The sequence below is a fragment of the Anabrus simplex genome, chromosome 1 (assembly GCF_040414725.1).
Source record: "Anabrus simplex isolate iqAnaSimp1 chromosome 1, ASM4041472v1, whole genome shotgun sequence".
Lineage (NCBI taxonomy): Eukaryota > Metazoa > Arthropoda > Insecta > Orthoptera > Tettigoniidae > Anabrus > Anabrus simplex.
Window position 1 is genome coordinate 446,189,214 of NC_090265.1, and position 27,968 is coordinate 446,217,181.

The following is a 27,968-nucleotide window of genomic DNA, read 5'->3' on the forward strand; positions in this document are numbered from 1 at the left end:
GTTTTATTAAAGTAAAAATATTTCTAATGTATATGTGGACAAAATTACTAATATAAATGCGGTATATTCTTTAGTTACAAAACATCATAGCTGCATCACAAGGAATGAGTGTAACAATGTGTAGAAAGATTCAATAAATAAGTTAATTCTAGTCCTAGTTGGTGAATTGGACACCGAGGATGATGTCCCCACAGTTAATTTAATAGCCATAGTTAAAACATTTCTTAGTTCATAAAGGAGTATGTGCATGGTTTTCTTGTTATTTGTTCAACCTTCTGTCTGATATCTCCTCATGTTTACAAATTTATGGCCGACCCCGTGGTGAGGGGATATAATACCTGCCTCTTACCCGGAGGCCCCGGTTCGATTCCAGGCCAAGTCAGGGATTTTTACCTAGATCTGAGGGCTGGTTTGAGGTCCACTCAGCCTGCGTGTTTACATTTGCGAGCTATCTGACGGTGAGATAGCGGCCCAGGTCTAGAAAGCCAAGAATAACGGCTGAAAGGATTCGTCATGCGGAACCCAAGACACCTCGTAATCTGCAGGCCTTCGGGCTGAGCAGGATCAAGGCCAAGCCCTTCAGGGCTGTTGCGCCGTGCGATTTTTACAAATTTATGAGACAGTAGCAATTTAATGTTGCCACAATATGTCAATACTTTTAAAAGGGTAGGCTCCAGTCCGAATGGTAGTCCAATATTAGGTTAGAAACTTACATACTTTCTGGAATACATAAAGGTTTCGAACAGAATTACAAATTAGTAACATCGATGGCAGGTGAAATTCTCATTAAACCATACATGAACTTCAAGAGAGGAAACATTGTAGGCTCATGTGCAAATACTGCCAGTGATGCTACATCAGCTTAGATGTTAGGCCTATGCTAATATTATACGTGCTAGTTTTCTTTTAAGATCACGTAATACCTATTTAAATTGAAATATGTTTGTAACATTCTGTTGTAATGTTAACAATTCGGCCTAAGTGAGTTAACATTGCAAAATGCTGTCGTGTTTTACAACTGTCTGCTGTTTACCTTTAATGGCAGAGTCACTAAAATACGGTAATAACGACAGTATAATTCAATATCCTTCAAATTTGAAACGCTATTTGTTAGTAAATAAATTATTCCATTGGCAAAAAATATTAAATTCATGTCTGTGTTTAACTATGTTCCGCGTTTCTCTGCATTGCCATCGCCTCCGTAGCGTGACGTCACTACGCTGTTGTTAGGCCTTATTATCTAGGAGGTGTTGGTTAGGCCTTATTATCTAGGCGGCGTTGATTCCACGTAGGAATATTATTTACAGATCTTGCAAAAGTGGAAAAGGCGGAATTCTGGCCCAGGGGTGTCCTTGTAAGGCAGTATCGTTTTCGACGCTCAACGGGGGCACGCTTTGATTTTTAATCTACTTTTGTGGAATGTCGAAGGTCTAAAAATCTCCTCAAATTGAGACCTGACGACTCATTAACAAGACAATATATACTAATTTTTACGTAAGCCTTTTTAACAGACGACATGGGTCTTCAAGGATTCTATGCATCTCATGCACTTGCAAAACAAAGAGAATTTGGCAGACCGTCAGGTTGTGTCTCCTGCTATTACAAACCACTTCTCAAAAATTCAAGATGTATTGAATGATGAAAATATTATAATAATACGTTCGGTTCTGATTACAATAGCAGGCCTATACCTGCCACCCGATACTCCCTTAGAAGACGTTATTGAAATTATAATGGAAATAACAACAAAAATGATACATCAATAAATATAATAATAGCTGGTGATTTCAACTGGAGAATAGATATTCATAATTAGAGAAAAGAGATTCTTTTGCAGACAATGGATGAAGAAGGTTTCAAGCTAATCAATAAGCCAGAAGATAACACCTATTTCGCATCAAACGGATGGAGTACAATAGACCTTATATTTTACAGAGGTCAACGGATGAAAATCTTAGATTACAACTTAAGCAACCTGAAATCAATTATCCCGTTCAGAAAACATTATCCAGTATCAATAAAAGTGGAAATCTTATCTTCTGCGAAAGAAACTACCCAGCCATATCACTCTGGCAGATGAAAAGTTGATGAAACGAAGCTCGCTGCAGCTTTGTATCAAGTAAGTACTATCGAACATCACTTGAGAAATATTGAACTAGACGCAGCGACTAAGACACTGGAAAATATAATTCTAGACGCAGTTATTCTATATAAAGGGAGGAAATCCAAAATATGGTTTGATTCAATATGCTTTCAAGAAAGACAACGAACGTTACATTTCTTAACGATCGCAAGATAAACTAATCGACAAGAAGATCTCTTAAACTACTCTTTGGCTAGGAGGAAATATAAAGACCTCACACAAAAGAAAATGTTAAACCATTTAGAAACTAAAAGTAGAGAACTTACAGAGGAAGCAAAAAGAGATCCATTTATAGCACTGAGAAAAAGAAAATCACAACATGTTAGTAAAATAGACATGCAGACTTGGGAATCCCACTTCTCCAAAATTCTAAACATTTCTGTTGTCCATCTGGCCTTCAATTTAGATTCTAATAATAGTGAAAACATTATTTCACAATTTTTTACCAGTGCTGAAGCGGAACAAGTTATTAAATCAGCCAAAAGCAAAAAATCTGCAGGTCCTGACCACGAGTTTAACGAACATATAAAACGGTAGATCTATTCTTGGACAATTGGACAAGATTATTAATAAATGCGTTGAACTTGGAAACATCCCCAATAGTTGGAGGTAATCGACAGTCAAAGTATTATATAAGGGCAAAGGTGATTCAGAAGATCCGAATTCAAACAGGGGTGTTGCACTGGAAAATAATATATTAAAAATACCAAGTTACTGACAAATAATTTAACTGAAGAACTAGACAACAATTTGCCAGAGGAGCAATTTGGTTTCCGTAAAGACAGAAGCACACTACACGCAATAAAAAACTTGATTGATGATATAGAAGAATCTTTTAGACATCTAAAACGGAAGCTCTACTGTTTATTTATTAATTATACAATAGCTTTTGATCTACTAGACAGACAACTACTAATTCAGAAACTCGAAAAAATTCTTGGGAAAGTTCACCCACTTGTTAAATTATTAAGAAATATTCTAGCATTCAACTATGTAATTATTAATGACTCCACATCAAGTTCGTCTGAGATTATTGAAACAAATGGAGTCTTACAGGGAGATCCCATCAGCCCACTGATGTTTAACATTGCAACCTCTGACCATGTCAAATCAATTAAGTACATATCAAATTTATCACTGTATATGTATGTAGATGACATGGTCCTGGCCTCAAACAACAAGGAAGATCTTCAAAAAGTATTGGACAGCATAGTTGCCTGGGAAGATGATAATAAATTCAAAATCAACGATATGAAAACAGTACAAATGATAAAAGGGGGAAATTTAGCAGCAAACGATAAAATACTTCATAAGAATAATCCATTAGAAATAGTCAACACATTTAAATACTTAGGCATTACTCTTCAATCAACAATCATATCTTTCAGAATCCATATAAAAGATAGATCAACAACAGCAATAAAAGGTATTCGTGATATACAAAACTTACAACAGCTCTCACTAGAAACTGCCATGAAGCTTTTTTATGTCAAAATTGTACCCAGTGTCTCATATGGCATCGAAATCATATGGCCCAAATTATCCTTCCATGATCTTGCTACAGTGGAAAAAGTGAAATCTCGGTTTTTGAAAGCTGTTTTAGGCCTATCAAAATATACAATTTCAAGACTCTCATACTAACTTACCAGAGAAACATTCTTCATAGAAGATTTAAGAATAAGTCACGGTTTGCCTTCTACCGTGAACTACGAAAAAATAATAATTAATAATAATTAATAAAGGTCTGAATTATGGAGTGAGTTTTATTCCACTGATGCTATGACAACCGATGATTGGAAGCAAGCTAACTTTAACCTCAGACATATTATAACAAAGTTTGCTACTCATTGTTTCCACTACAAGATATGTGCAAACAAACGATTTCTCGAACCCGGACAATCATATGTGTGTGAAAGATGTAACCTCCAATGCGACAGGTATCATGTTATGTACTTTGTTCTTAGAACGGAATCTTTGAAAAAATTACTTTCTTCCATGTACATTTTAGCACATTGTGCGCATTTCCTATCAATAATAAAACGTAATATGCCGGTTGAATGCAAAGTCCAGATGCTTCTGTTGAGTTCTAAAATTCCGAATGCATCTTCAGGTACAGAACTGAAAATTGAACATTGGCGCAGAGGGTGTCTGTCTTGCTTGAGGTACAATGTTTCTGATACAGAAATTAAATGTAGATATAACCATACGACATTCTTATAATATAATGGATTCTTGCTGTAATGTGAGGAAAATTTCCAATCCTAGTTGGAACCATCCAATTTTGTAAATTATATGTAATCTAATTCAATACGGAACCAATAATGAAATTTATAACCTTGAACTGGGAAGTCAGCCCCTTCAAGGTTAACATATGTTTTAACCAAAGAGGACTACTTCATTGACGTTATAAAAGCACAGTTTTTTCTACCAAACACCTAGCCCTACGGGAATGCACGCCGAACCGTAAATGAAAGACGAAATGCTATTTGGTCCGACTTCTGCTCCACGGACGTTATAATGACGGAAGAGTGAAAGCAAGCAAATTAAGAGCTACAGCACGTAATCACACGTAGCCACTCATATATTTCACCACAGATTCTGCCAAACCAAAAACTTCCAGCAGTCGAACGAAGACTGTAAATGTAACCTGTGCAACGATCATTGTGAAAGATACCATGCACAAAACTGCTAAATGAGGACAACCTCAATATTAAGAATAACATTAGCATAATTGACCATCTGTATAAAGATTGTTTTGCACACTGTGTGCTTTTCATTTAATAATAATATCCTTTGTGTTTTCTCTACAATTTATGCAATACGATGCCGCGCACATTTATTTGATATGATCTATTAAAAGTAGCGGACTCTAAGCAGAACAAACTAAATGTTTTGTGCTTAAAGTATGGTGTCGCTATTTCCCCTTGGTACCACCCATAGCGCTGTAGTTTTAATATGTGCCATTCTAATTTCTTCTCTCTACTTCGTTGCATATCATCCATGGAATAAAGAGTACTTTGCAATGGCATCGATCGATGCGATATATCTCGATATACATATTCCTTCCGATATTATATCGATAACCACAACATGCATTGTATTCGTAACTTCCTTTGATAGTCGCCATCTCTTTCCGCTGAACGATTCAACATGGTTAGTAGTTTAGGTTTAGTTATTTTGCTATCGGTTTCCATCCTGTGTGATAGTTAACTAACTGGTATGGTTTTTGCAGTCTTTCTGCGTGACTTTTGATAATTGTATTAATTTATTTTGTTGATGTTCTGTAATAGTGGTATATTGTTTATTTGACATGTTGGATGTGTATTGTACTGTTCTGTTTTATATTCTACGTTATATTTTTTGAAATAATTTCGTTTGTTTGGTTTATGGGGGATAATCATGATTGAATTCGGAAAGAGCGTTATATGTTTTTTATTCGTTTTAATTATATGTGTATGTCTCGTTTCAGGCTCGAGGGCCGAAAAAGCATTTGAAACGTTTAAACGCTCCGAAGGCATGGATGTTGGACAAGCTTGGAGGTGTCTTCGCTCCTCGCCCAAGCACAGGGCCTCACAAGCTACGAGAGTCTTTACCTCTTGTCATTTTCCTACGTAACAGGTTGAAATATGCTTTGACTAAGAGTGAAGTTACGAAGATTGTCATGCAGCGGCTTATTAAAGTAGATGGCAAAGTTCGCACCGACCCAAACTATCCTGCCGGATTTATGGGTACGTATCTTCATTATCATAGTATTTTTCTCCCATGATGTTCCTATTTACAGTTCGGAATATTCCGACTCCTGGGATTCCATTGTCATAAGTTATAACACTAATTCAGTTAACCATGCCTGTGGAATTGTCATGAATTTAAATTTAAATTAACCAATATTTGTAACTTTTTTTTTTTTTTTTTTTGAGTTAGTCAACTACATTTTTGGATTCAGTTCTTTGACATATTCCTTAACCTAACACCCCTCCCAAGCGTATATCTCCTAATTTGTGAATGGGCATCATATAAACATTAGCTTAGTTCGACTTCTACAATGTGATCATTACCATAGCTAGGGATTCTCAAACTCGCCTACAGAAATATATTTACCATATTTACTTTATAGATCGTGACATATTCCGTGTCTTTGGCACCTTTAGTTGCAGGAAATTGCCACCACCTTAGGATAGCATGAGTTTACTTTATCTTGGCGTAAGAACATGACGTGGATGGAGGCAAGAGATCTTCCTTATAAGGATTCGTTTAACTCAGACGGTTAAGGCGCTTCTAACCCTAACTTGGCAGGTTCGATCCTGGCTCAGTCCGGTGTTATTTGAAGGTGCTCAAATACAACACCCCCGTGTCGGTAGATTTACTAGCACGTAAAAGAACTCCTGCGGGACTAAATTCCGGCACCTCGGCGTCTCCGAAGACCTTAAAAAGTAGTTAGTGGGACGTAAAGCAAATAACATTATCAGAGATGCCAACTATTACGATTCAATCGTAATAATTACGAATTACCCATCACAATTACGCCTTTACGAATCACACACCTCAAATTACGATATTTCTTGATTTTCAAATCTAAGTGTATGAAGTGTTCAAAAGTATAGACAAGGAATGCCATTACAGCTTTAATTCTCTGAATATTATTTTCGGATTTCTCAGTAATCATTTATACCCCTTACCTGTCCGTCATTTGAGGATATTTAGATTTTTCTCGCGCCAAACTCAGTGTGTGCTTCCATTGCCAGAGAAATCGGCACCTGTGAAGTGGTATATTTTGCGGAGCTGTTGTCTTCGTCACATGACCAGACTTCCATTCAAATATGCGAGTTGTTTTGCCTTTTGTTTTGGCGGCGAAGTGGTGAGAAACTCCGTTTTATTGTGGATACTGCGTGCGTGACTGTTGAAGTATTTATTGCGATTTTAGTTGCCAAATTTACATATATTGCTCTTGTAGGATATATGCTAATCAAGTGTTACAAAATGCAAAAGGTTTGAAATAATGAAGCAACTTATTGTGCAGGACGTTACAGTGATTAATGACGCTAGTAATAAACCAAAAGTAGTTCAAAAATTTAGGGAGCAATACTCGAAAGAATGGCCCTGTTCATTGCGTTCCTCAAAATCTCATTCACGCGTTTTTTGTAGTGTGTGTAGCCGCGAATTTTCAGTTGCGTATGGTGACGAAGAACAAGACTGAGTTCTGTGCTAATATGAACACCGGGTTACGTAGCGCATACCTATCTACGAAATGTCACTGTAATATTTGTCCCAAATGGAACATAATTGCTTTTACATAAATACACTCGAAAATATGTGGTAAATTAAGAAATAGTACGAAATGTTTTACTTGAAGAGAATGATATGGATACATACTTTACAACCTTAAAACTATTTTTTTCTGCTACGTCGCAGCGCTTCCGTATGTGTTTTGTTTGTCTAACACTTTCGTGTGTGATGTCTTTGCTCACTGAAGTTGTTTACATTAATTAGGTGTCTTTTTCTTCATGTTGCTCATTCGTTTTGTGCCCTAACTCATTCATAAATGGTATATTTATTGGTCATGGGATCATGCTATTTTCCTTTCAACAAAAAAGTTATATATTTATTTTGCTGTTTGAACTGCCCGCGCTAGTCCCATGGACAAAGATAATGAGAATTCAGACATAGCACTCCCATTCGTCAGTGCTAGCCCTGGACCTCAAGAAAGAAACAAAAGACGGCACGGGAAGCGGAACACAACACAAGTCACGGGTGGCCCAGATTGGTTGCGCAGTAGATGTTAGTTTTCCCTCGTCCTGCGCATGACGTCATCACAGGAGCACCGTGACTGTAGCATACAACCGCACGTGTATCTCATTTCGTTGTTTATATAGGCCTATGTCTGTCTTATCAAGAAAGGATCTCCACGTAATAACTATACGTAATTTCTTTCCGCATATTGCTGTTGGTTTATATAGCGGCCTACTGTATTTTGCGTAGTGTGTGTGTCGTAGTTCGTTTCTGTGAGATCTCTTAAGTTGCTGTGTTTCGTGCAGTGAGATGCACTATTTTCTTTTCGTTAGTTGCGTGAACAGTGTAATAGTAGCTGGAGTGAAATTTGTGTTCATTGTACAGTATCATTGCGATAGAAAACTGTGCCGTTAATGATTCACCGACCAAGCTCGATAGCTGCAGTCACTTAAGTGCGGCCAGTATCCAGTATTCGGGAAATAGTGGGTTCGAACCCGACTGTCGGCAGCCCTGAAGATGGTTTTCCGTGGTTTCCCATTTTCACACCAGGCAAATGCTGGGGCTGTACCTTTATTAAGGCCACGGACGCTTCCTTCCCATTCCTAGCCCTTTCCTGTCCCATCGTCGCCATAAGACCTATCTGTGTCGGTGCGACGTAAAGCAAAAAAAAAAAGATTCACCGCAATCTACGGCGACACCTGATTGTTCAGCAAAGGGATTTCGGTACCTCGCCGGTACATCGCCGACCGTGAAAGAAAATGACAGGTCAATGCGAAGTCCCACTGGGGAAATGCCTTCCATTTCTTCTGGTACAGCCCCTGTGGGAAGGATAGGAATGTTATCTCGGGGAGGTCTACTTGTTCCATCGTTAGAATGGTAAACCAAATAAAGGAAATCGAGTTAATTTTCAGGGACACTCGCGGACGTGCTGAACTGTGACGCATACCTAATATTATAGGCCTACGCAAAGTGTGTCAAATAATTAGCAGTAAATTCCCTGCTGTACCACCAGAAATATTAAAAATGTATGTTAGAACGAGAATATTTATACGCATACGACAAATGAATATTCGGACAAGAACTGAAAAATCCTTGATCTTCAAAGGCAACCACTTCATTACATCTAATCTCACAGGTAAAACTGTGTTCTAATGAAGTGTTTTTCCTGTTCTTTCCTATTTAATTTTTAAAAAGTAGACTATCTATGCGGAGACTCCGTGGCTCAGACGGCAGCGCATCGGCTTCTCACTACTGGATACCGTGGTTCAAATGCCGGTCACTCCATGTGAGATTCGTGCTGGTCAAAGCGAAGGCGGGTCAGGTTTTTCTCCTTGTACTCCGGTTTTCCCTGTCATCTTTCATTCCAGCAACACTCCATTATCATTTCATAGCATTTATCAGTCATTAATAATTCACTTTGGGAGTGGTGACCCCGTTGTAATAATAGCCTATATATGGTTCATTCATTAAATCCCTGACCCGGTCAAAGACTGGAAAACAGGTTGCCTGTTTTCCAGCACTATCTATGCATGGTTTCGAATATGAACTTCTGCTGCTGTTATAATATGTGTTAAGCTTTAAACTCGATACCTGCGGAAGTGAGTCAGTATATCGTATGTTAACATACTGTAGTTCCATCATGGAATTTCTGCTGTAAAGATTTAATATGACAAAGATTTCATATCTCTAAATATTTATGTTTACAGATTTGAAAGCGCGTAACCTTCCTCAAACTAAATAGAGGAACTTGGAAATGTTAATAAATTTCAAGCGTTGGTCAGTGTGCCGTCATGTTACATTTAGGCCTACGCCTTATTCGTAATGGAAATAATGGAACGTTACTATGCTGTACTCTTTTTCAATCTTATAATAGCAGTAATCTTTATGTCTGGTCTGCAATTAGTTCTGAGAAACTAATGTTCGCTGATATTATGAGATTCCTACTGATTTGCGCGCTCTGGGCTCGGCTGCTTTGCTCCTACTGTGACGTCATTTAGTTAACCAATATCAGCTCGGCTCGCGTTGGGCCCAACCTTTAGTAGTGTTTAAGAACCTTGAACACAAGTGAGTCCTACTAAAGCCTGTTAGAACGTATACATATTTCTCTAGTAACGACGTTATTGCATAATTTACTGCAGATTTTTCCCTCCATTTGTGTAAAAGGAATTATTATGTTCCATCTGGGACAAATATTACAGTGGCATTTCGTAGATAGGTATAAGCTACATAACCTGAACACCGAATTGTTAAATGCTCTGTTAGTGCAGAGGAAGCACACGATATCAAACGGAATAGCATGTCACCAGTGTACATTTACCAAACAGCAACTACAGTGCTCAACAAAAGAAATGATCCTTCAACCTACCTCAGATATTTACTGCAGATCACCTGTTACTTTAGCGGGTAAGACTCATACACTCTTTATATGCCAGTCTTTGAATATCTGATTGAATTGTATGTTCATTAATTTTTCAATGATATGTACGTTAGTAAGATCTCGAAAAAAAGAAAATTCTACGGCCGCCACGCCCGTCACCCCCCCACCCCTGGTGCCCGAACGGCTACATTACAAATTGCCTTTCTTCAAAGTTGGCATCTCTGCATTATTATAATAATTATTATTAACTATGAACTACTCGGAGTGATATGTTTGCAAGAGATCGGCTTCCTTTTTTACGTATCAATTCCTATTTACAAAGACTTTTAACAATAAAAATCTTCCACCTTTTTGATACTTATATTTGCATTTTAGCAAATTAATTACACACAGTACATAATTTGGGTTACATCGCGTATTCCTATCTACAAAATGTCACTGTAAAATTTGTCACAAATGGAACATAATAATTGCTTTTACTTAAATGAAGTGAAAAATTTGCGGTAAATTAAGAAATACCGTCGTTATTAGAGAAATATGAATACATATTTAAGGCCTGTAACAGGACGCCTTTATGTCGTATTTCGCTGCTGGTGCAGTCTTCTGTTAATTTGAGGTCCAGGGCTAGCACCGAGAAATGGGAGTGCTATGTCTGTTGACTCTCATTATCTTTGTCCATATGACTAGAGCGGCCAGTTGAAACAGCTAAATGGAGGTCAATAGCATTCTCGATAAGAAAAATAGCATGATCCCTGGACCAATAAATCACTAGTCCACAGAATATGTACATTGGCCATAGCTTTTTGTCGCCTATTAAATCTTTCATATCGCGATACAATTCAGGAAATGTCATTGACACCTGAAGCAATAAAACGAAAGCGAAGAACTTCCGTGAACACACATCACACACGAAATTGTTGAAAGTGTAAGACAAACAAGACATACGTGGGTTACTGTGAGCGTAGCACCAAAAGTACTTGTAAAGTATGTATACATAATATGCACCAAAAATGAAATATTTCTTAATTTACTGCAGATTTTAGACTTCAACTGTGTAAAAGCAATTATGTTCCATTTGTGACAAATTTTACAGTGACATTTCATAGATCGGAATGTGTGACGTAACCTTTGTTACTCAGTCATCTTTTTAAGTACATTAGGCATTAGTACAGCCCGTAGACCAGCGTAATTTGTAATGTTACAAGTGAGTGGAATTAGTGAAATCTTACTTGGGGAGCGTCTTAGAGGAGAGATGTGTTCTTTGCAATGTCCAGGAACCCTCCATCCCGCCCCAAGAAGTACATTTACTTTTATAACCTAATAAAGATTATTACACGCCATGTTCATTTCTGAAGTAGGTACTTGTATTCTTATTGGCCAATGTAAAGTGGCACGTGATCACCTTCCCGTCAAGTATGTTGATGATAATCAGTTACCAACCGCAGCACAATAAAAGCGCAAGTCGTATACGAAACTAGCGGCCTAACGCCGCTTCTAACCGTCCAGACCAGTGGTCTTGTCCACGGCAAGAATCCTAACCGTCCAGACCAATGGTCTTGCCTAGATCCTATCCTAACCGTTTACGAAACTAGGGGCCTAACGCCGCTTCGCGGCTTCTAACCGTCCAGACCAATGGTTTTGTCCACGACAAGAATCCTAACCGTCCAGACCAATGGTCTTGTCCACGGCAAGAATCCTAACCGTCAGGACCAATGGTCTTGCCTAGATCCTATCCTAACCGTTTACGAAACTAGGGGCCTAACGCCGCTTCGCGGCTTCTAACCGCCCAGACCAAGGGTCTTGTCCACGGCAAGAATCCTAACCGTCCAGACCAAGGGTCTTGTCCACGGCAAGAATCCTAACCGTCCAGACCAATGGTCTTGCCTAGATCCTATTCTAACCGTATACGAAACTAAGGGCCTAACGCCGCTTCGCGGCTTCTAACCGCCCAGACCAATGGTTTTGTCCACGGCAAGAATCCTAACCGTCAAGACCAATGGTCTTGTCCACGGCAAGAATCCTAACCGTCCAGACCAATGGTCTTGCCTAGATCCGTATACGAAACTAGGGGCCTAAGTCCGCTTCGCGAATGGCAAGAACGGGGAACAATTCGAAGCATAGTTCCTAAGTATAGAGGTTGGCAGCACGAGCACTGCTACAGAACATCCTTTCCAAGAAGGCCGTGAGCGAGGAAACAAACGACAGTCGTTACGCGCCTGTGTGAATAGCGGTCCATGGGCTGGACTAATGATGTACATTATAATCAGGTACCTTGTTCTTAAATACTACGTAAATATAAATTGAATTAAAATGAATTAAAAACATTGTGGTGGTTAAATGGTTAGTGAAATGAGACGGAATGGATATACTTATAGTTAGCCTATTTTAAAAACTATTTCTATTTATTTGAACAGCTGTTGTGAAAAAGTTTCCAGCACTTTTTCACTAAAATATTTTGCTTGCCTCCTAGTAAAAAGTTTTTGAAAAAATGTGTAACTTACCTTTGACACTGTTCTGAATATTGTTAAGTGTTCACTTCATTCACTCCTTCCAAGGTGGCTGCTATTTGTTTTTGAACTTGCATAATATATCTTCAGTTGGGTTAGTTATGGAACCTTGAAGCTGATTGCCGTTTGATAATAAAGGAGTTTCCCCATATTCTTGCTGTTGTCAAAATCCATTCCTACTGTGACCTTGGAGTAGCCACGTTTGAAGCAGCCTTCAGTCTTGTGTAATGATGTGTCACATTACAAGTTTTAAATTACTAATTAACTTTATGTGGCTGTAACCCTGTCATTTTCTACCATTAGAAAAAAAAAATAGGCAACTAGAATAATAACTACTGAGTTAGGACTGTGAAATCAGAATGACATGATTCGAAGCATGAGGATTCCACTAGCAACAGTTTCATCAAAAGGGTTAATAAACACCCTGTACATGTTAGAATTATCAGTCTCGTCGGAAAAAATTGTTTCTAGTCTTTCCGTACCCCTGTATTTGTGTATTAATACTTTTCTCGCTATAACTTTACATCCCGCAGCCCAACGTTTATAACATTATAATTAAGTGAAAATAATGCAAATCTTACTTGGAATTCATTTTAGAGGAGAGATGTGTTCATTGCAAAGTCTAGGAACCCACCATCCCGCTCCAAGAAGTATATTTACTTTTATAACCTAATAAAGAATAGCAGTGGCCATCGTCTATGGCTAAGTAGCTTCTTGCATTCTCATTGGTCAACGGGAACGGAATGTGACGCCATTGCCATCAATGCTGATAAATACATTGCATTACCAACCCCGGCTGAATAAAAGCACAAACAAAAAACCCATGTAAAATAGCTATGCGGCTTTTCACACGAAGCTAGGGGCCTAGGGCCGCTTCGCGGCTACTGACCGTCCAGACCAATGGTCCTGTCCACGGCAAGAATCCTAACCGTCCAGACCAATCGTGTTTCCTCCTGAAACTAGAGGCCTAAGGCCGCTTCGCAGCTTCTAACCGTCCAGACCAGTGGTCTTGTCCACGGCAAGAATCCTAACCGTCCAGACGAATGGTCTTGTCCACGGCAAAAATCCTAACCGTCCAGACCAATCGTCTTCCTTGCAGACTAATCGTGTTTCCTCATGAAACTAAGAGGCCTAGGGCCGCTTCGGGGCTTCTAACCGTCCAGGCCAATGGTCTTGTCCAGATCCTATCCTAACCGTCCAGGCCAATGGTCTTGTCCAGATCCTATCCTAACCGTCCGCACGGCAAGAACCAGTCCAGGCCAATCTTGTAACAATCACCACCACCAGCTATCAAAGCACCCCACTCATTAGTTCCTAAGTACAGAGGTTGGCAGAACTGAGCACCGGTTTTGCGACTGTATAAACAAACGCAATCGCTCCGCGCGCGGCTAAATGTAACAAGTACTGGGCTGCGAGAAGTAAAGCATTGATTTTTTCTCGCTTAACAGGTTTTTTTCCTTGTCCCCTGCAGAAATATTTTTAACCAGTTTTCCCTGTATTCAAACTCGATCATCTACTGGCAAATCGAAATCTAGTTAAATGAAACGGCAAAAATTCAGAACAGGTTACACTTTCCAGCGCACGCATCTAGGGGCGATTGCACTGTCATTTGTTTGTCTCGCAAAGGGTTTGATCGTGCGGTGGACAGAGCTGTGCAGCGACGCCACATCTCGAGACAGTCATTGGTCTGGATCGAGCAAAGGGAGTCTGGGGGCATGAGCCCCCAGGTTAGAAGCCGCACAGCGGCCCTAGGCCTCTAGTATTTGATGGGCTGTCACTTCATGTGCACTAACTGATTCATTAAATGATTTATTGGTCCAGGGATCATGCTATTTTCCTTTCAACAAAATACTCGAAAAACGACGGCGCGAGCAGCGGAATGCAAGACATATGGACAAAGATGACAAGAATTAGACATAGCACTCCCATTCATTGGTGCCAGCCCTGGACCTCAAGAAACAAAAGACAGCGCAAGCAGTGGAATGCAACATAATGGATTCCTGTTTACAGCCAGTAAATACGTATACATATTTCTTGCTAGTTACGACAGTATTTCTTAATCAACCTCCGATTTTAGACTTTTTTCGAGTAAAATCAATGATTATCTTCCATTTGTGACGAATATTACAGTGGTATTCGTGGATCAGCATCATTCACATAACCCATTTACTTCATTGCTACGAGTGACGTCATATCCCATTGTGTCTCACCCAATGGAAATGCTGGAACATAGTTAGGCAATGGACTATGGCACTTGATAAATTGTATTAGGTTATAAAAGCGAAGTTACTTCTGGGGGACGGCTGGTGGGTTCTTAACTGTCGCAGTGAACACATCTCTCGCCTACAAGGTATTCCACTTAAGATTTCTAACATATTACTAGGAGATCCTGATAATTTTACTCCTGCTAACCCTCTAGTTACACCTGTTCATATTCAACCCGAATATTTCCTTTTTGCATACGCAATTTTACGATCTATCCCTAATAAGTTGGGTGGAGTAATTGCATTAGTATTGTATTGAATTATAATGAATTAGTACATGTTCTGCCATCAGTGATGTGTTGTTATACGTCACGATTCGCTGCTAAATTTCTCCTGATTTACTTGTGAAAGTTGGCATTCCTGCATAATATTGTTACGCATTCAAGTTACACATACAGTAGAACCCCTATTTAATGCTTTCATAGGGACCTGATTTATTTTAAACCTTAAATGGGGGTTTACCTTAAGTAGAGGTTTCCAGAGACTTCGCCTGTATTAACATAAATTGTACCATCATATGTTATTTAGTGACAGCAATAAAACAAGGAGATATTTACCCTACACACTGTACTGTAGTAACGGTTTGTGCTTCATTTTGACAAACTGTTGTCTGTGAATATAAAACTGCCTCTGTTGTTCTTATAACGTTACATGATTGTCCATAATTGCCGAGAAAGATATTAATCTCACGCAAAAACCACATTCAGATCAGTATGAAACAGCAGTCGGTTTGATTAAACATTTTTGCGGATGTTTTCCAAGCAGCAGCTTACTCCTTGGCAAATATTTTCTAATTCCAATAGTCTGAACACGTCTATTCAGTTTCATTCTTAAACTATTCTATTGTTTAAACTTGTGATAGCATCGCTCCAGAGGCTTTTGGCAAACATTTCCATTTTCTTACTTCAAACAGCGTCACCTAACCTAGGTTTACTGCTCACGTATTGTGAAAACATATTTCAAGCTCTGTAGAATAATATTTTCACTAAATTTACATGGCATCAGCCTTTCTGAAATTTAACAAGATGCTTCTCTGAAATTAGTTATGCGTACTGCTGTATCTTGAAAAGAAGTACACCATTCTTATTTTATTTCAGTACATAGTATTAAAATTAATTGTTTACTTCAGTCTTTACTTCTAAGGAGTTAACAACTGCTGTCTTGGCACTTATTGCAAAAACGTGTTATCCTGATGTTTGTTTACATCAGTTGGAGTTGAGAAGACGTCAGGCTTGCTCAAGATCGACTCACTCGCCTGTTGCATGGAATCTATATGGAAAATGATCGATTGTGTTCAATATAAACGCTGGAGTAGTGTGTATGAATATTGTTAATGCATAGAAACTAACACCCGAATTTGCCCGTGATAACGGATGAAAAGGGTTCTCGTAACCTAAGGATATTGCACAGATTAATATAGGAATTTTTGAAGGTTATAATAACGCTGTCATGAAAATGGAGGTTCTCTGGGTTCTCTTCTACTTCAGCGGCCACGGCCGGATGTGTATCAGTCAAGACATCTCACTTTAGCCCCAAGTGCCCGCGCTGTAAATTTCTCTTCTGCCTTGAATCATCCTTAGCAAGCTTATGATGTCTTTTTCATAGGTTCTTAAAATCCCATAACCAAAATGAATAGAAATAAATATTTGAGAATTTTAAAATTTCCTTAACTCTAAATACTGGGCTTGCTCTATTATGAATTACATTAAATCAAATATAAAATTGCATTGTTCTTATGGAATAATTTTTGGGACAGGAAATTTCTCCCATTATTGTGGATTCTCACAAAATTGGCGTTACATTGTAGATGGCTGAAAAAGTTGCCATTAATTAAAAACAGAATGACATTTCGATCTTGAAAAATAATTGCAGATTCTATCAAATCACGCCTTTCAAAAAGTAACGAATCTTTGAATGTTATTAGGAAGTGTAAATAACATTTGTTAAAATTTTGTGTACACGCTTCTAATAATTGATTTGTAAGAACTTAGTGAAGTACTCCTCTTTTGCTTCCTCTTTATTCAGTACTAAGTGCTCCCTACTGCTGGTATATTTCTTGAGTATCCTTTTTCTTTTTTCAGATGTCATCACAATTGAAAGAACTGGAGAGTTCTTCCGTTTAATTTACGACGTCAAGGGTCGCTTTACAATCCATAGAATAACTGCTGATGAAGCTAAGGTATGTTCTTGGCAATGTGGTATAGATTTTGTATTTTATAAATATAGGAAAGGAACAGGCATGTGTTGAATAAAGTCTAAGAGTGAGTTGGGGGGGATGTTTAGCTAGTTCTTGTCCATTTGTTTCCATGTTTGTCCTTATACCTCCCCTCTCTGACTAGATGTTTTTATTTTGTAGATGTATCTTAAATGGTATATATCTTGATCATTGATTGGATTCTCACAATATTGCTGTTAAGTTGGTTCTCTTGATTAATTTATTTGACTGTTGGGAGTGCAAATTTAATTCCATTCAAATAAGCAAGGTATAGCTGTTCGTTCAAATATGAAAAACACCTAGTTTACTACTGGGCTAGTTATGAATAAGCCTGTACTGGTATGTAACAAACATATGAATACTAGGAGAGATTGAAGTTAGATTACAGAACTTTTGAGTATTTGCTTGATAGAATTGGTAATAGAATGTCCCACTGCAAGCAATGAAGCATTAACCTCAAAATAGCAGCTTCAGATTGCACTCCACAGGTTGGTAGTTGTTTCAAAAGTGACATTCTGCTATGTTGTGACTGTAGTAGATGTTGCCCTTCTTCAGGATGTATGTTGGTCTGCTGATTATGGTGAAGTACAGGGTCTTCATCAAGGTGGCGCTGGTTGGCCTGCGCAGCGCAGCGGGTAGATGGGTGAGTTGGTCAGACGAGCACATGGCAACTCGCTGAGCTTGGGGCCAGGAGAGCGCCTGTATGAATCGCATGTAACAGCAGACAGGATAATGGAGCCTATAGTTTTAGAAATTGCAATCACTGGGCAGAGATATAGGAATGATATTGTACCATTTTTTAACAGCTGATGGACAATGAAAGCTAATCTGGATATTTCCAGCAAGACTCGGCAACCGTGTATACGGCTAATGGGTCAAGTTTCGTTACCTGCAAGAGTATAAACCTCCTTTTGCAAACTTAATGAATTCAAAGCATTTTCACTACAACTTTGCACTAATGTAACACCTACACACATCGATTGCACTTAACACTTCACTCAGTTCAGCAATAATCTCTTCATCCGGTAGTTCCCACATACATTATTATTTAAGTTTCATATTCCGTATTGATTGGATTCAATGTAATAGACAAGAAAAATGTTCCACTGATCAATACTATTTATTGTGAATGAATTATTGCACTAGTACCAGTTTTGGCCTTTCTTGGCCATCATCAGCTAGCACACAAATTTGCAGTCATTAGACAAAATTACAAAGATGTTACGTTAAAGCATCCGGATGTCTAATGAAAAATGGAAGTAAAATATATTGCAGTATGTTGCGTTAAAACCTATTGAGCATGGACATGAGTACATAAACACATTAAAATATATAGGCCACATCATAAGACACTAAAAAATATAGCACATTAAACACATTAAAACATGGTATATTTTAAATTCTATTAAAATTTGAGTTCATGTTGCGTTGCATTCATTCTTCAATCCTATTGTAGTTCTTGTCCTATTGTAGTTCTTGTGTGTATTAGGTGATCATCGAGAATGTTCTATGGCTGATATACTTTGTATTGGTATATTATAAGAACTCTTGTCATTAAAATTTGAAAATTGAGTACTGTGCAATTCAATTGTTGATGTAGTCCAGTAAGATTTATATATACGAGATAGGGTTTGATTTTAGAGCAGTTGGTGGTGACACCTCTCGTCTATGCACGTTATATGGTTATCTGTAGAGAAAAGCTGATATGGGTATAGCGTGTGTATGAAGGAATGCCTGGATGTATGTGTGAAATGAAAAGAGTACCTACTGTTGTTGCTGTGGAGGTTGTGTACCGATATGTTTCGAGATTTGTTGTGTTCTGCTACGAGGGGCTCATGTTAGCTGTGTGGAGGGATGTTGGTGGAGGGGATAGAGGAGTGGCTATTGTGGAGGTAGGGGTGGGGTTAGGTTTGTGATTCGTCGGTTTATTATGACGTGTGTTTACTAATTTGAGATAGTCATTTTTTATTGCAGGAATGGCTTTGTCAAAGATGATACTGGTTTTCTCTGTAATGTCGTTAATGTTATGATTGGGGTTAGCGTATTGATCCAAAGATGATTTCCGCTTTTGCTGGAACCATGTGAAAAGTGCTTTCTCCAAATCTATGTACCTTCCTTCTAGCTGACGGCTGCACTTTGATTTTCAACCTAGTTTTAAGAACTCTTCCGAAAAACGTTTTTTACTGATGACTGTACATAGTGTGGCATAAGCAATCCTTAAGTCTGAAGATTTTTAAGTTTTGGTTTTTTGTGGATTAGCATCCACTTCTCGTATAACTTTCCCTTTTTCTGTTCTCCATGGCTAATCAAAATCAACTGAATGACAAAACTACTGTTCGACAAACACCAGATAGCAGCACCATGGACATTTTACTTCTCCGTTGTTCCCACGAAAGAAATTCTCATATTCAAACAAATTTACTGTATTTTCTTTTGTTTCCGCACCGAAACCACCCACTTTGCTTGTAATGTATCTTTAACTTTAGCGGCATTGTGAAGGTCAAAAACTATGAATGCAGGGGAGTAGTGAGGTAGAGAGCGAAGGAGACTCGTTCGGTTGGCCTTTGTTAAGCTGCCACTAAGTAACGGTCAGCAATGTCACTCGGCAAAACTCTTTTGTTTTCCGTTTCAGCACCGAAACCCGACCTCTCTACTTCCTCCTACGCTGACAGAGAGAACTTCGTAAATACAGTAGTTTCTTTTAAAAAACTGCACATGCTCATTACAATTACGCAAAACTCAGTTGTATTTCACCGACACTTAATACGTATAACAGCGAATTAGTATAAACGGATTATGTATAAATAAGGTTTAACACGTATTTAAATTACACTTTGTTGGGAACTAAAGGAAATTACATACAAATACGAATTCCTCAGAACAGAGTTACGTATAAAGCAGGTTCAACTGTAATTGTGCAGCTGCAGGAAAATACAGTGTAACTAGAGCCAAAATTCGGCGTTGGCGTGAAGACGATTGTCTAAAAGTGTGTACTGTGCAAGAAAGGCATACGAGTAGCAAAGCACTTTTTAAGCCTGATTAAATTTTTTTGAAGGATAAAGTGGGGGTCGTCTTGGATTCAGAGAAACACTGTCTTTCTTAACTAAACTCGTGTCCTCATCCCAAGGCGGTGCAGCTCTTCTTAGCCAGGCCCCCAATGGAAGTGAGTTGCTTTTACCATTTTACTGTATATCAACCTTCCTGCCATTAAATCTCTGGCAGTACTGGGAATCGAACTCAGGGCACCTGAGAACGCCAGCTAATTGTGCTGTTACATTAGTGGACATTCTCAACTACAAAATACAGACGTACCGCATGTTTTTGATGCACGTTTTCATTGCATTAGGTCAGAGGGATGAAACAATTCACACACTTGTGTGATGTCATCTGAGCTGCAGTACGACCTGTACTCACTTTGAAGCAGAATTCTTTGATGAATTACATTATATGCAAGCTTTATTTACCTTTCCTTTTTTGTCTCATGCCGGGTTGGGGGTCTAATAAGCAAGGAAATGTGATAATTTATGTAACAATGCAGCACTAACGGTAAGAAAAGATCAAGAAATACCATGCCTTTTGTGAATGTGTTGCACTGAAGAAACATGCAAGCAAATTGAGACATCTCTCTGTCAGTTATGGACGACAGCTATGTGTGTTCAGGTAATGGTGGTGGTTACTGTTTCAAGGTGAAGTACAACTGGAAAACCATCCTCTATTAACACTAATCAGAGGGAAAAATTAGAAGGGGTCAGACTCTTAGGAAAATGAAGGTATTGGCCATAGAAAGATTAGGATTACGAAGGGCGTGACAATAAGACTCCCTAGTCCTCGGCACCTAATATCATCTGGTGTCAGAAAAGAAAGGCTGACTAAGGGAGGTCGGATAGGGTGGATGAAAGTAGGGAACCTGGCACAAGTGGAAGCAATGCAAGGACTCGTAAGGGCCCTGTGGTTGCCAACCCATGCTTGTAAGAGGCCTGGTGTCCCTTTTAGTTACCTCTTCCTACAGTCAGGGGATATACCATGGATGTTGTACTGCTGCCACTCAACAGGGGTACCCTCATGTTGGGTCTGCCATATTGTTGCTTTTTGTGTGCTGTACATACCTGCCAGCCCTTCAGATTTACCCGGAACCTTTCCTTTTCTTAACTCTTCTTCCGATGTTCAGATTTATTTTGACTTCTTCCTATTTTTGACCAACATAACATCCATTACGGTCAATACTCTTCCCCTAGGATAAAGGATAAATTCTTGCGTGCTAATGTAATTTACGCAACCTCTTTTTCAAGCGTTTGATATATTTCGAGAGTATATCGTCCGTTGCCTTCGTATATCGTATTTTCCGCTCGCCCCTGCAGTGTGTGTGCTTTACAGCTGGGGATTCGGGACAGCAATTGGGTGGTGTTATGCATCAAATGACAAAGCGCCAAAATGCATTTTTTTAGATTATTGCACCATCTGGTAGCCAAATGTGTAAACTTTACATAGGTTATTGTTAGAACTTTTATTCTCAATATGATTGCGCGGGAAATTAATTTTGACCAAACGCGAACCTCTCAATCATTAAATTGAAGTTTTGCATCAAGTGACCAACCACCATTTCTGAGTCCGAATTATGCATCAAATGACCACACGACAAGCTTGCAGTCGCTTGGTCGTGTGATGCTAAATGTAGATTCCCGCGTAGAAGATCCCCGCACAGATTTTCTTCCCTGCGGCATTCGCCCAGAACCTAAAATCCTCCGATATGGAAAAATCGAAGTTGGATGAAAAACTGGAAACGTTTTGTTTTGACCTTGAAAAAACACTGCCATTTTCCCGTATTCCCACAAATGTGTTTTTTTTACAAGCGCCAGTCGTGGTTATATAACTTAGGGTTTCATAGTGGGGAAAGTAATAGTTCATTGTTATGTCTGGTTGGAAGGAAAAGCAGGACGAGGGGCTCAGGAGGTTGGATCCTGCTTGTACAAGCATCTCATGGAAAACATGCACAACGCCAAAGAAATCGTACTGTGGTCAGATTCTTGCGGAGGCCAGAATCGTAATATAAAGATTGTTCTACTTCTGTAAACAGTTTTGGAACAACACCCTACCATTGAAAAGATTACACAAATGTTCTTATTTCCAGGCCATAGCTTCCTCCCTAACAACAGTGTCTTTGGAGATGTAGAACCTGCTTTCAAATTTCAGCAGCGCCTCTATACCACCGAAGACTACATAAATGTAATGAAGATGTGCCGAAAGAAGAACCTGCTTGTTGTGGACAGAATGACCGGACCATATTTTCATAGTACAGTTCATCTGGAAGAGCACATTGTAAACAGGAAGCAGGCGCAAATAGTGAGGAGGTAAACTGGCTGCATGCGAGAGAAATAGAGTTGAAGAAATATAAAATTTTTAGCATTTTCTTCAAAATGCATTTTGATGCAGAACGCACTGTTGAAGTGAACATTAAGAAATCTTCAGTTGGTCGCAGCTTCAGAACGAAAATGGATCCGCTCTACAGGGTCTGCCCACACTTATAGCCAAATGGAAAACAAGTTTCAGAAGCGAAACTGAACGACCTGCACTCTCTCATGGAGATAATTCCCAATGAAGAGCCTTTCTATACAGGCTTGTTTAGTGATCCTGGAATAGATGATATAAATGGATTTGATTGTGGAAATATGGATTTTGAACTCAAAAATGCTTAAAATCCTGCATTATATTACACTGGGAAGAAACTGTGTGTTTATGATGCCTTAATACTATGACCTAGCAGTGTAATATCTATACTACTGTAATTCTAAAATTCATGTTTTTCTATGTCATGTTGTATGCTGTTATGTATAATTAAATCCTGTACTTAAATAAGCAATAAAATTAGTTAACAAGTACCATATTTTACACTGCACTGAATTTTTAAAAGTTAAATCGATCACTAAATGACAATTTTATACGTTGGTCAAGTGTTGCAAAACAAAAACTAATGTAACCACAATAAAGCATCAAGTGACCAAGCACCATTATCTCAGATTACGACGATATTTTTCAAATATCCCTAAATTGAATACATTAAGAAGAAAATTTAATTTTTTATCTTCATTTTGGTATATAATACCTCACATTTAACAGGAAATATGAATTAATACAAAGGATTTTGCGTTTGTGTCAATATCTCAAAATCTACTTTTGGCGCTTGGTCAAGTGATGCATAACACCATCCAATTGTCCTGCAAACAAGAGAGGCTAGCGTGCGCTTGCGACTCAATCGGGACGAAAGAATGAGTTTGTGTGGTTTGCGTGCTGTTAAACATCGTTTCTGTGCATAGTTTCGTTGGCGTTGTAGGCACGTGTTTTTCCTTGCATTTCTGGGCTCCCCCCCTCCAATTGTCAAAGTTGTATGTTAATGTGTGAGGCATACTGAATTGTTTTGTATGTGGTAGTTTCATAATTTTAATGAGTTGAATGTATTGAATGAGTTGTGTCAGTGACAATTTCTGGTATTTTCTCTTCAGGGCGCAGTGTTTCCGCGTTCAGTAGTAGTTGCGCGCAACGAACACAGCTTTTCGTTTACTTTCAACTTTTAATTTTATTTCCTCTTATAAATTCCACAGTTCCTGCATCCCAACATGCCTACCTTAGACGAATTAGAGACTTAAGAGCACAGGGCTACAAGATCTACTTTACAGACGAGACCTGGTGCGGACAGAACCGTACTATGAAATATGGGTGGCAAGAAAACGTGGTTTAAGCTTTAGAAAACAACTTTGACAGCTATAATCTGTACAGAGGGTACATTCAGCAAATTTGTAGATGGCGTGGAGGGTTCAAAACACCGTTGGGAGCTGGGAAACTCATAATTTTACACATCGGAAGTGAAGTATTTCTTGACGGCGCAGAACTTTGTTTTATTGGCAAGAAAGGAAGTGGTGATTACAATGAGATGAACTAGACTCATTATGAAGAATGGTTTACGAAAGTCCTGAGTTTATTGCCTCAAAGGTCGGCGGTCGATGTAGATCAAGCTCCACATCATTCGATGGTCGATCCTTCATCTAAAAACCTGAGCATGTCCTGGCTGCAACCTGAAATTATATCTTGGATAACATCAAGGAATATTTCACTACCACCTGGAGTTGACTATTATAACAAATTAACTAAATCAGAGCTGATTGTACTTGGCAGGCCTTATTTTCAAACACTGGTAAAGAAGCTGGAACAACTGACAAAGCGACTTCAAGAAGGTGTACAGCTTGTTTGGTTACCAGTGGCCCATTGTGAGCTTAATCCAATCGAGTGCATTTGGGCTTACGTAAAAAGGGAAAATAGCAAAAACAAATATAGCTAAGGTAAGAGGCCTGGCATGAAGCAGTTAACGCTTTATGCCGAGAGAAGCCTTATGTACCGTGACCCCTGAACTCTGGAAATAATGTAGCGTATTAAACATGCTAAGAAAATTGAAGACCAATACTGGGAAAAAGATGGACTATCTGAAAATGTCCCTCGAGCCAGTCATAATCAACATGAATGACACGGAAAACAGTGATTTTTCAGACAAAGAAAATTGATAGAATTAAAAATTATAAATATATGTAGATAATAATGCAAATAACTCTTGTAAAAATTGTCAATGTGATATAGTCAACCATTTTTAAACGTGCCATTGAAGGTCCAAAGCCCTTATGAGAAAAGGAAGTGGAATTTATGAGAGGAAATAAAATTAAAATTAAAACAAAAGGCTGTTTTCGTTGCGCGCGTGATTATAGCACAGAATGCAACAACACTGCGCCAGATTTCACCACCCGGCCTGCTGTTAATCACATGGTCTGGCGTACACAAAACCTCCTTTCAATATTACTCTTCATAAATTCGGTACCATACTGTACGGTTACAGTTGTTGTAGTTTCTGATAACCCTGAGTGAGTGCTTCAAAACAAGACCAGGTTTGCTGCTGTACGTTTATCCTGAGCTGAGAATGTGTTGCTTTAGAAAAATAAGAATTTTTTTCAGGGTAGTTGAAATTTTTTTTAACTTGTGTTATACTACAAATACATGTGGTTATAACATAAAAATTTCATTACCATCAGACAAGTAAGTTTTCCTTGTATATATTCCTAAGTGAGTGCTTCCTAGAAAAGAAGCAAAAAATCCGGGCAATATTTATTACAACCACAGATAAATATTTAATGAACGTCGAAAACAATGTGTCTTATATACGCTAACCTAGAATTATTACATAAAATAAACTTCATTATAAAGCCCGTATTGTCGTGAGTATACGTTGAAGGTTAGGTCAAATGTTCCACCTTTACAATACTAACATTCTTTATTAACTAAATATTTACATGATTTTTAATTATATCGGGACATGTTTCGTCTACCTTGTAGACATCATCAGCCATAAAAACTTTTGAGAAAAAGCTACAAGGACAAGGACAAAGTAACACATTAAAATAATTCGGGTAACCGAATATGTCATTTAAAATGGTGAAGAATTCAGAACTGTTTTGAGCACAGCACTTAAGAATATCGTTGACATTAAAATTAAAATTGTCCACATGGGATGATACAGTAAAAACTTGCGTTAAAATTCTTCTTTTTTGTGTGATGTGTTAATATATAATATTCTGTTATGTCGTGAAGGCTTGATAATGAATTGCACAATGTTCATTCCAATAGGATAATAACGATGTATAAGAAATACAGCGAGCATATGTTAAAGCCGTCTTATTGGTGTAGTATTGGCATTTCCTGTTGAGAAGTTAGGTGGAAAATTTGAACGTGATGACGTAATGTGGAATGTGCAGTAGAGGGCCCTAGAATAAGAAAGATAGCTGTTGTTAGTGTTAAAATAGGCAAGTTTTTGTGTCTTGAGATGTAAAGTAATGAAAATGAGAAGTGCGGCACATCTGATTACTTACGTTCTCGCCTGTCTGACAGCGACTAGTTCAGTGTGGAAGCCTGTGGTTGACTGAGAGCGAACTATGGAGGTCGTGTGCGAAGGGAGCCGCCATGAGGGGAAATTAGGGGAAGGTTAGGATCAGTAGGCGGGAAGCCGTCACATGGAAGCTTGTTATTGGATTTGTTAAAGTAAGAACTATTGAGCAATGCCTCAAAAATTACGTTCGCAGTTTCGGAAATTTCATTTAAATTGTGAAAAGGATTGCATTTATGATCTATATTAATATAGATGTTTTCTAAAACATTGAGTAAAGTGCTTTTATTATGAAAATAAAGAATTTTTAAGTCCTGTTCTATGGAAGTGAAGGAATGATTGGATTCTGTCATGTGAGTATTCATGGCGGAGTACCTTCTATGTTTAGCGGCGTTGATATGTTCCTTATATCTAACTGAAAAGCCTCGTCCGGTTTGCCCAATGTAGCTCGCGGAACATTGGTTACACTTTAACTTATAAACGCCTGACCTATTATATTTATTCGTAGTGTTGTTAATTTTATGTTGGTTGTAAAAAAGATTAGTATTATTGTTGACTGTTTTAAAAGCAATGTTGATCTTATGTTTCTTGAGGGTGTTGGTGATATCATAAATCTTACTATTTGTATAAGTGAAAGTGGCATATTTGTCTGTTTTTCTTTTTGTTTCTCTAAGTAAAGTTGAACTGGATTTGTTAGTAACTTTATTGATTATCCTGTCAATGAAATGCCTGCTAAAACCATTTTTACTCGCTATTAAGCGGATAAATTCAAGTTCTTTTTTACGATTAGCATTTGATAAAGGGACGTGAAAAGCTCTGTGGAATAAACTATAAAATGTTGCTCTTTTTTGAGATTCCGGATGCGTTGAGTCTTGTCGAATAGTATTAATAGTTTGGGTGGGCTTCCTAAATATGGTGTAAGAGAATTTGTTGGAGCTATTGTTAATAGTGACATCTAAGAAGTTTAATGAATTATTGACTTCCGCTTCGGAAGTAAACTTGATCCATGGATCAACTGCATTCAACTGTTCAAGAACGATATCACCGTTGGAGACGTTGTGATCTATTAAAGTAAATGTATCATCAACAAAGCGTGTCCAGAATACGATACCTTTAATTTTGTTAAGAATTTTGGAATTTTCCAAGTGGTCTAAATAAATTTCTGCCATTATTCCTGAAGCCGGGGAGCCCATAGGAAGACTATCCTGCTTATAAATTTTCCCATTAAAAGTGAAATAGTTGTTGGAAGTTACAAATTCTAAAATATTTAAAAATTCTTCTATTTCTTGTATGCTTAATTTTCTGTGTTTTAGAAAATTATCCTTGATGATCTTTAAAGTTTTCTTGACTGGTATATTGGAATACATGTTTTTAATGTCAAATGAGTACATTTTTTGTTGCGGCTGTAATTCTAGGTTTTTTGTCAAATTACAAAATTCTATAGAATTCTTGATGGAGTTGGCATTTTCAAATTTGTAGTATTTCTTCAAGAAATTATGAATAAATTTGGAAGTTTTGTAAGTCGGGCTGTTCCTGTAGTTAACTATGGGTCTTATGGGAATATCTATTTTGTGGACTTTCCCATAAGACCCATAGTTAACTACAGGAACAGCCCGACTTACAAAACTTCCAAATTTATTCATAATTTCTTGAAGAAATACTACAAATTTGAAAATCCCAACTCCATCAAGAATTCTATAGAATTTTGTAATTTGACAAAAAACCTAGAATTACAGCCGCAACAAAAAAAAATACTCATTTGACATTAAAAACATGTATTCCAATATACCAGTCAAGAAAACTTTAAAGATCATCAAG

General features: G+C 38.1%; 1 protein-coding gene across 1 annotated transcript in view; it reads left to right on the forward strand.

The window, feature by feature from the left end:
- The first annotated feature begins 5,188 nt into the window (after positions 1 to 5,188).
- The window catches only part of RpS4 (ribosomal protein S4), a 63,115-nt gene continuing 40,335 nt past the window's right edge, over positions 5,189 to 27,968 (forward strand). The window contains exons 1-3 of the mRNA XM_067135202.2: positions 5,189 to 5,296; positions 5,613 to 5,871; positions 17,100 to 17,197. Coding sequence (XP_066991303.1) covers positions 5,294 to 5,296; positions 5,613 to 5,871; positions 17,100 to 17,197 — 360 coding nt within the window. The 5' untranslated portion in view covers positions 5,189 to 5,293. The remainder of the gene's footprint in view (positions 5,297 to 5,612; positions 5,872 to 17,099; positions 17,198 to 27,968) is intronic.